We start from the raw sequence: 10,796 nt of genomic DNA on the forward strand, positions 1-10,796 counted from the left end.
ATTGATATAGACTAAATTATCCATAGTGATACACAAATCCCTTATAGTCCTAGATAATCCTTGTAATTCTATCTAATCCAAGTAGAATAATTTACTTAAAATTACATGGATTAGAGATTATCCAATTTATTAGGGAATGGATTAGAGTGGAGGTGGATGATTTGATTACAAACCTTTTTCTAAACAATGATGTTGTAATGTCATTTTCAATTTAATTTCTTTGCCATACATGTTATAATTTTTATTTTTGTGTGATGCATTGGTAAAGCCAGGCTTGCAAAGAAGGAAGCCATTTATTCATGTACATGTAGATACAAAAGAAGAAGAGATTTTACAACCAAGTGCATGATTGGAGGAAATAGAAAAATGGATGGAACTATGAATAAATGAGAGAGAGTGTGTTGGAAAAACGAAAGAGAGAAGTTAAATGAGTGGTATTGCAGGACAAGATGCAAAGGAGAGGGGGGAGGGGGAGGAAGAAAGAAAGAAGGAAAGGAAGGAGGAAGAGAAGAAGAGGTGAAGTGGCGGGGACAAGAACAAGGGCGACAAGGGCGTCAGTAAAGTAAAAAGAATGGGAGAGCGTTTCAGTCGCGGCAGTCCATGCATACGCTTATGCATGCTTCTAGGTGTCACTCAATCGTCGCCTAAGAGATTCGAACTCTTGCGGGGAAACCCCATGTACTTAGCAGGCACACGCCTTAACCACTCGGCCAAAGCGACTACGCTCATGTCGATCTCAGTACACCGTATAATATTAGGCAACTTCTGATTCCCTGGGCACCCGCCCGCAAACAAGACCGTCGACGAACAATACAAGCAGTAAGTAGTAGAAGAGAAAGGGGGAGAGATGTGCGGAGGGATTGAGAGAGTGGGGGAGGGTGGCCCCGTCAGAACGCTCTCCGGCCATCACCGCCCCCGGGAATATGAATATGAGAGAGGGCGGGACGCTCATCTGGCAGATGCTGCAGCTGCTGCTGGCTACACACAGTAGCCCATCCACCCCGCACATGAGTCCAGCAGGGCCACTGGTAACTGGCACAGCACCCGGTGCAGCGCAAACGCGCTCAAGCCGGGGAGCCCTGAATCATCGTCTGGGTTGAAGGTTTTGTTCGTGTTGGAGAGCAGAGTTCAGGTGTTCGGACTGTAGAACAGATCCTGTTCAAGTATAGTCGTGCCAGTCCCGTCTCACCCCCACCTCCATATCCCCGCCTTCCTCTTCTCCCCCAACTGCGATGGTGCAACTCCCCCACCCCCACCCCCACCCTTGTGTTTGTGTGCCACTTTGCAACAATGTACTCTACTCTCCTCTACTCTACTACAATACAATACAATAATGTATGTTTGTATGTGTTTGGCATCAATCACTCCAAGTCCTCCCTCCGTGCATCACTCCAACTCAATTCAGCTGGTCCAAGGCATCATCTCACTCAGTAATTTTTCCCCCTTCTCCTCCATTTTACATCATCCTCACAGTTAACTTACTTTAACTTACTTCTTCCGATTCATTCCACACTCCAGCTGCAACTTGCAAACAAAGGATCCATCCACACTCACATCCCTTCTTCCAAAGGATCCACACTCTCCTTTCTTCTTTCTCCCCTTTGTTCCGAATCTCTCTCGCTCTCTCGCTCTCCCTCTCTACCCTTCTCCTTCATAATCTACAACCCCCTCCCCCCCCCCTCCCAAAAAAAAAAAAAAAAAAAAACAACTTCTGCTGCTCTCGCAACCCTCCCAAAATTACTAGTCTAATTTGGCAGGGAAGAAACTATAATGATTTGATGCTTCTCTGTACTGTCATTAACATGACCTTTGTAGACTAACAGAGCCCTATTTCAGTCCAGGATATGTTTTGCGTTTGAACTGAAGATTGGGAAGAGATGAATACAGGAGTTCAACCAAGTATGACGAGATATGCAGCTTCACAAGCATTTATTAGAAGTACACACCATCCTTATTCTTCAACCCTACACTAGGAGTTATCCCTTCGTGAATCTCTTCGCGAAGGTGGAAAGCTTAGGAGTTGCGTTCAGATTTGAGAGGTTACGTACCTTGCTTTCATGGCAGATCGAGTGAATTCGTCCTGAATCTCTTCAGAGTTCAAGGTTCTCAAGTGTGGATAACGTGGTAACTGTTCCATTTGTTATAAAATTACTCAAGGGTGTCAATCGTATAGCGATTTCGTCAACCCCGTGTGTGCTTGCTGTTGAACGCAGAAGTTTCTTACTACCACATACTTGCGAATTTCCCTGCACATGTAGTTTCTGTTGCCCTGTGAAACGTGAGTACTTCGACGGTGGATGGAAAGTTTTCGTGTAGGAACAGAAGGAACAGTGATGGTGTGAGAGATCCAGTAATTCTGAGCTAATAAGTTAGTTTTGACTATTTGTGCCCGAAGTATGCGAATCGAGACTTCGTCAGCTGCATTGAAGAAATGTATTACAGTGACTGAATTCCAGGATTACTTGATAGCCCTCTGCTCTTCTATTTCCTTCGCAAGCTACCTATTCTGGCTCCATTCGATTCCAAATTTGTTTCGCAAGTCACCTGTCGACTCGCACAAACATATACCTTTATATTACTTCTTTCCAACATATACTCTGTTCTGATGTGACGACATCTCCCAAAATTCTGCTTGTCTGGTCTTCCGGGTACATCTTGCTTTAGAATTCAGTTTCCGTGATTCTAATATTTGCAGGAATACTTCAAGGTGTGGTTAGAGAGTTGTCCAGTCTACTTGGTCACAACCAGGACTCCCATTAGCCCGCCCGCAATTTCATAGTGAACAGCCTTCGAAAAGCCAGCCGCCATGGCGAACTCCTCTTGCTGGGGACCCGTGGGAAACCGCGCTATCGACGTCTTCAAATATGCGTACTCATCCGCCAAACCAAACAGAGACGCCCCAGGAACTACCAAATTATCCAGCATCCAACCCTGAAAATGCACCACACTATCATTCTCGCTACGATTGAAATCAAGAATCGAAGCCTTTGAACCAGGCTTAAGCACACTCCGAATCTCCTTCAACGCCAACGGCACGCTAGCCACATTTCGCAGACCGTAGCCCATGGTGACAGCATCAAAGCTGCCCTCATCGAAGGGCAAAGCAAGCGCATCTCCCAATCGCCATTCAATCTTTGAACACAAGTTCGAGTCGTCCTCTCGCCGGGCGGCGACATCCAGCTGCTCCTGGGCGAAATCCAATCCTACAACGTTCCCGGTGGGCTTCACTTTCTCCGCAAGAAGGAAAGACACATCACCGCTGCCGCAGCAAATGTCCAAAACTCGATCCCCTCTCTTCGCGCCGCTCCACGCTACCGCCATGCGCTTCCATACTCGGTGTTGCCCCAAGCTCAGCCAATCGTTCAAGCTATCATACATAGGTGCAACCTTGTTGAATAGTTGCTGCCTCTGCCCCACCTCCGTCGCGCCCACCTGCTCGGTCGACACCAAGGGCTTCCTATCCACTCTATCGTCCACCGATGGTAGTGTCACCGACGCACTGATGCGTCTCGTGAACTCAGAGCGGACTGGATTAAATCCACAAGCAATGCGCTCTGTCTCCTTGCAATGACCCAACCTAGTGCCATGGATACTACTTCTGCCTACACAAAAAGACGACGATACAACCATTGTGGCTTTCATCGTAGCCATAGCTCCCAACTCACCGACGCCGCAGAAACTCCACACTCACAAACTACAATGCCGAAAGTTGACTCTCACTTCTCATACCGTTCCAAACACAACCTGGACATAACCCCATGAGCTTCAAATTCAACTGTCCCACACTCAGTGCAAGAAGAACCATGAAAGCGCCATGGCGAGAATATCACCACAACCAGAAACAAACAATGCGATGGATTCACGGTTTCCAGGTCGCCCCACCGCATTCAATTCTTCCACTCTTCTCCGAATGGATTCAAACTCAAATCCTGCTTCACAACTCTTGATGCTACTGAGATGGAGCCCTTTGATATTCAGTGGTGGGATGATATAATAGCCTTATCCACACAGCCTTTCATCCCATGCACCGAAGCTTAATATTAGCATCTAGCAATGTAGGAAATTGGATATGCAAATTTAGGGCACGTTTGCTGGAAAATAAACATATAAGAGGTTGATTCAACATGGAACTTGAAACGTGGTTCTGTGCTTGTCCACTGTGGTTATCCCAGCTCAAGATTAGATTCAATGCGTGAAAAAGACTATACCCACATTACCAAATGTTGATAAAGGACTGAAGATGAACGATGGGTGTCTAATTTTGGATATCCTTTGATGATATTCTTCGTCCTACATCTTTTTCATCCATCTTTGTTGATAATCCTATGGAGCCACGTGATGTGCTGTCCAGATTACAGTGACTATAAATAGAATAATAACTATGTATTAAGTTATTTATTACTTTATGTATTCTCTCTCTCTTTTTAATATAATTTTGATATCTTTGACTATTAAGCAATGTGAGGATTGCTGCATGGTATCACAGCAACAATAGACCCTTGTTCCTTCTTGCTCTTCTTGATTCACATTGTCCTACTTATAATCTACCTTGCTTCCTTTCCTTTGATATTTTAAGATGGAGTTTATCATGAGAGGGAGAGACATCACTGAGAGCTCAAAACTTCAAGACAATATTAATTATACCATCTAGTCATATAAGCTTCAAACTAAACTTCATGATAAAAGACTTTGGAGTGTGATTGATCCTTCCAACACTTCAACCATTGAATCTTCTTCTACTAGTTATCATTAATTAGAGCAAACAATAACAAATTCAACAACTCTAGTGTGCTTTTCTTCACTTGCATCTATATAAAGCTCCTTCCTTGAAGAGCAGCAATACAAGGCAATTCAAATCATTGTATCAATAGTAAAGGATTATATTCTTTTTATATTATGCATACTTCAAATTCTAGAAAAATCTAAACTAAGTTGAGAGATTTGTATCAATCTAGCTCTATGAACCGCAAACTTTCTTTCAAATCTCAACTATACAACAATAGAATGTTTGACAAAGATGATCTTATGCAACATCTCATTACCATTAAAAATCTAATTGACTAACTTATAAACATTGGAGTACTAATATTAGATTAAAAATTAAATGACAAAGTTTTGACTAGCCTATCTTCAAATTAGAATATCTTTCAATAAATGATCTCAAGAAGGGATCATATTTCCACATGCAACAAACTATAACACCTCCTTCTATAAAAAGACCTTATCAAAATCAGAAATTATGAAAAAAATCAAGTAGAAGAAACTCTATTAACTCAACACAAGACTTTGTATATCTCCAAATCCAACTTTTGTAGATACTATGTCAAAGACAAGAACTTGATGAAACAAATAATCAAATGAGGCTCTCTCAAAGAAATATGACAAAATAAAAATAGAAAAGTATGTATATTGGAAGAAAACTAGAATAGTTATTGCCAAAAGACAAGGAAACTAGAGACTTTTGAAACTAGACTAGAAGCAAGAAAGGAATTGACAAGAGTGAAGAAGACTTCATTCTTGCCTCTATATATACTATCTATCTAAGATCTATGTAGCAATATTCTACATGACCTCCAAAAATGTGTTGACTTTGCATGACACGTATCTTAACTTGCAAGGCAAGTTTTCTATAAAGGTGCCATATAGTTAGCTTGTTCCGTAATATATCAATACATGTAGCATGTGGTTAGCTTATTGACTAAGTTTCTAACTTATCAATCAACTAAAAACACATGTAAAATCAAAATAGTATCTAAAAAGCTTCTAGGAAGCTTTTCTAAAAGGTATTATGAAATTAATCTACTTTTACTTATTTCTATCTATTTGTATTACCAAGATAACAATTATAATATATATATATATATATATATATATATATATATATATATATATTCATGATATTATCCCCCCTTCTAGCAACAAGTTCCACAAGGAGCAATGATCACATATTGAGAAAGTCTAAGATACAGCAAATTAAATTTACTATGTACTTTGAACTTTATTCTCTTCAAAGGCAGTTGTTAGTTCCTCTCAACGATTAAAAATGTCCCATTCCAAAGCAAGACGACCACCATGTTATTTGATCATTGTTAAAGCCTTCATAACTTCCTTAAAACAAAACATTTGTAATATCTTCAAGAGTCGTTCCTACCTCCAATAAAATCACCAAACATCAAGAGTCTCTTCTTAGGTTGTGATACCAAATGCCTTGTAACTTGCCATCTATTCAAGGAAGAATATATCATTCTTGAAGTTCTTCATTCTTATTACATCATCTTGAAAGCTGAGATATTTGCAATGTCTAGTCCAATAAATTAGTAAATAATGGCTTTTGAGTTAAATCCGCTGTCTATTGATTTTTCATCTTTTTAACATTACAATTATATAGAAATTACAAACAAGGATAGAAGGTAGAATGCAATCTTTTTTAAATTATATTACTTTAATAATAAAGGTTTGTTATCATTCATCTTGGTTTTGATGGATGTCGTTGATAAAAAGCTTTGACTTTCTCTGCTCCATTTATAAGATTTTTTGTTGGCTTCCATATGCGTTTACTAATACCATATTCACATCAATGAATAAGATATTCCAACCTATGTTGGTGTGGCCTTGAGTATAAAACTTCTTCCACCTTGAATTCTTGATTATTATCTTTTATAGGAGGCAATGGTATTTGTCTTATTCTTCAGATATTCATTGTCTTATATGGCTCTAAAAGAGACACATGAAATACAAGATGGATTTTTATAGATTCTAATAGATATAATTGATAAGCTACTAGATTAATTTGTTCAAAAATAGAAAATGGTCTAAGTCTATAATAATCCAAATTATTACAAAAGTGAATAGTTTTAATATTACAACAAAGTAATCATGTCTTATGATCAATATGAAAATAAAGTTGTTTCTTGCAATAAGCATCCATATTGCTCTTTTGTTGTTCTTGAGCCTCTTTTAGTTGTACATTCATTGTTATATATAGCTTAGATAAATAATTTGCTAAATCTTCTATTATAGGATTATTAACTTTTAAAAAGTCAAAAGCATCAAATCATGGATAATAACCATAATTAGCAAAGAAAGATGTTTATTGCATAGAAAAATATACTGTATTATTATAAACAAATTGTGACAATGGTAAAAGAGTTATCCAATCATCTTGTTGGTAATTGATGGTATACCTCAAATATTGCTCCAAAACTTGATTAACATGCTTTGTTTGTTTATCAACTTAAGGATGGAAAGTTGAAGATAGTTTAATGTCTACTCTTAGAATCTTGAAAAGCGTTCTTTAAAATCGTGATATAAACTAAGTTCTTTTATTTAATATAATATCCTTATGCAATCCATGATAGTGATAGATATTGTCAAGAAAAAACTTGGTTATTTCTTCACCTATGATAGTTTATTCAAAATATGTGCTAATATAAAATATTCAAGATTCTTATCATTGATATAAACAATGACTGGATTAGAAGCACCTTCTAAATAATGGAGCTATTCTTGAAACAAATCTACAATTGTAAGAAGTTCTTTATTGTAAATCTTGTAGTTGATCTTGACTATTGAAAATTTTCTTGAATGAAAAGCTATTGAATGAAGTTTATCATTTGTTTCTTTTTGTAATAATATGATACTTAAAATAAAGTCTGATGCATCTATTTCTATAAAAAATGGCTTAGAAAAATTGATGGAATACAAGATTGGTGCAAAAATAAAGGTTGTCTTCATAGCTTCAAATGGTGCTTCTACTTCTTGATTCCATTGAAGTTTGTCTTTACAAGTCAAACATGTAAGTAGAGCTACAAGCTAAGAAAAGTTCTTCATGAAGATTTGATAGTAGTTTACAAATTTTAAAAAATATTAGACATCTCTTACTATTTTTGAGATCTTCCAATTAATAATGGTTTGAATTTTCTTAAGATCTATTATAAATCCATCATTTGAAATGATATATCCGAAGAAGATAACTTGAGTAGTGTAGAATACACATTTTTTATTTTTTTTATTTTTTTATTTTTTTATCTTGGCATAGAATCTTGCATCTCTTAGTTTTTGTAAAACACAACAAAGATAAAATTCATGTTCTTTTCTATTCTTAGAATAGATTAAGATATTATGTAGGCAATAAATAAAAAAATCATCTAAAAGTGTCAAAAAATATTATTCATTAGATGTTGGAAAGCTGCTCGTACATTTGTAAGTATAAAAGGTATGAAATTATATTCAAAATGTCCATACCTTATTCAAAATGTAGTATTTCATTCATCCCCTTTTTTAATATATACCAAATTGTATACTTCTTGTAGATCTATTTTTGTATAGATCTTAGCTTGATTCAATTGATCAAGAAATATAAATATCAAAGGTAGCAAATACCTATTCTTTTATAGTGATTTTATTGAGTCCTCAATAATCGACATACATACGCAATGATTCATCTTTTTTCTTTACAAATACAATTGGAGCTCATGTTGCAGATTTGAAATAGTATATGAAGTTTTTAGCCAAATTTTCTTTAGTATATTCTTTGAGTTTAACTAATTCATTTTGTAATAAACTATAAACTGGTCCAAATAGTGGTTGAGCTCCTTCTTGAAGGTCAATTGAGTAGTCATAGGGATGATGTTTTAGTAGAGTATTTGCATTCTTTTTCTCAAATACATCTTAAAAATCTTGATATTGATTTGGAATGCTACTTGAAGTCTTTCTACCATTAAAAACAAGTGTAGTATAAATGTTACAAGGTAATCATTTTTTTATAGTATGTAAGAAACCTCTTGCACTTACAAATATAAGTTTAATTGCATTAAACTTATGACTTTTTACTTGATCAATTACACTCTTAGTTATACTTTCAAAAAAATCAAGATTACGAGAAATCTAATTTATTTTTGGATTATATTTTTTTTGTCATAATAAACCTAAAATGATTGGATTACAAAGAAATATAATGATATTAATTATTACAAAGCTACTATGATTATTAATTTTTACTTCTATAAGAAAGATTTCATGAAAAAATTTTCTTGAAGACAATGGATGACTATCTATGACTTTTATGTGAATAGATTTAGTTTTCTTTACTAAAGATATGTTATATCTTTTAGCGAATTCTTCATCTAAGAAATACACTAAGACTCTCGAATCTAACAAGACAAAGACTTTGTGATGTTTAGGTCCTAAAATAATATTTATTGTAAAACAAGGAGAGGATTTTGAAGAGAAAATACAATCTTTACTAGGTGTTGTACAAGATTGTAGTCACATGGTCTCTATTGTAGTTTGTCAAACTTATTTTTTGACATATTATCTTCTTTGACAATTGTACTCCTTATTTTGTAGTTGCATTAGTTTTTTGGATAATGTTAAGTAGTATGCTTAGGTTTTCTACAATACAAGCATAATCCTTCTTAACAATAATAAGTTTTTTCTTACTCAATAAGAAGTTTGAAATATACCACATCAATTTGCATATCATATACTTCCAAATATATGTGTTGAAAAGATGTTGGCATTGTCATTGAATTATAGTAGCATTGCGATGCACTTATGCAACTTTTAGATTAAAATTCTAAAAGTTGATTGTCACACTTCATAGCAAAGTCAAGTATTTGACTCAATGTTTGAGGATCAAGTAAGCTGAGCATCAATTTTTTTTTACCTCGTATTGTGATCCATAGAGAAATTGGCTAACAAATGCAACATCATCCCACTTGATATCAATTATAAGTTATCAAAATTATGAAGCATATGATGTTATCAATTAATTGTTTTATTATAAAATATAGATTTTATTCATTGCAACATAAATAGCATCATGTTCTCTATATATGAATTAAAATCCTATCAAAAAAACCTCCAAATTATCCAATATTACATCTCGCTGTTTGAGAAAAGATAAAAACGATGATAATGTTTAACTTGAAAGAAGTGTACTAATGAATTTAACTTATAATCTTGGAATTGGATAGCTCTAGGAATGAAGCCCAATCACAAGTTATACTTGATTGATAAATCCGTGAAATTTAGATCTTGTTCCATCAAACTTCTTAGATAGTATAACCTTTGGTCCTCTAATACTGGAAGGATGTTCTACCATAAAAAAAGAATATGATTTGATACAGATATTGAAGCAACTCTAATCATCTCTATATCATTGCTCCCTGCCATTCTTGTTGCTTCTTGTGGCAATAAATTGAGTTGATCCATTACAAGCATTAAGTCCTTTAATCGTTCTTGTATTTGTGCCATTGCACTTTTTATTTTCGAGAAGCTTTGCCATGATAGTACTTAAAGAAGAAAAGATGTCTGATATTGCTCAAGACAAATAGAAGAGAAGACTTGAAAACAAAGAAAAAAAATGCTAAAGATAATATTAGTTTAAAAGAGGGTAATCTATAATTCTTAATATGCTTAAGTCTTATCAAGAAAAAGAAGTAATCTATTTTTTATCAAAAAAAGACAAAGCTCTAATATTATAAGTACACTCTTATCAATCTATTTAGGAAAAGAATTCAATGAAAGCAAATAATCAAATGAGGCTCTCTCAAAGAAATATGACAAAATAAAAATAGAAAAATATGTATATTGAAAGAAAACTAGAATAGTTATTGCCAAAAGACAAAGAAACTAAAGACTTTTGAAACTAGACTAGAAGCAAAAAAAGAATTGACAAGAATAAAGAAGACTTCATTCTTGTCTCTATATATACTATCTACCTAAGATCTATATAACAATATTCTACATGACCTCCAAAAATGTGTTGACTTTGCATAACATGTATTTTAACT

At 35.1% G+C, this 10,796-nt stretch overlaps 1 protein-coding gene, 1 non-coding gene and 1 pseudogene across 2 annotated transcripts; all 3 read right to left on the bottom strand.

The window, feature by feature from the left end:
* Positions 1–638: 638 nt before the first annotated feature.
* TRNAS-GCU (transfer RNA serine (anticodon GCU)) lies at positions 639–720 on the bottom strand. Its single transcript has one exon. It is a non-coding gene; the product is annotated as a tRNA-Ser (tRNA).
* Positions 721–881: 161 nt separating this feature from the next.
* LOC112283040 (small nucleolar RNA U3) lies at positions 882–1,173 on the bottom strand (annotated as a pseudogene).
* A 1,196-nt stretch (positions 1,174–2,369) lies between these two features.
* On the bottom strand, positions 2,370–4,159 carry LOC112282043 (uncharacterized). The gene has a single exon (XM_024519170.3). The coding sequence runs from the start codon at positions 3,649–3,651 to the stop codon at positions 2,731–2,733; it is 921 nt and encodes a 306-aa protein (XP_024374938.1). The 5' UTR covers positions 3,652–4,159; the 3' UTR covers positions 2,370–2,730.
* Between the last annotated feature and the right edge of the window lie 6,637 nt (positions 4,160–10,796).

This window comes from Physcomitrium patens, chromosome 5 (genome assembly GCF_059467195.1).
Source record: "Physcomitrium patens ecotype Gransden chromosome 5, ASM5946719v1, whole genome shotgun sequence".
NCBI classification, from domain to species: domain Eukaryota; kingdom Viridiplantae; phylum Streptophyta; class Bryopsida; order Funariales; family Funariaceae; genus Physcomitrium; species Physcomitrium patens.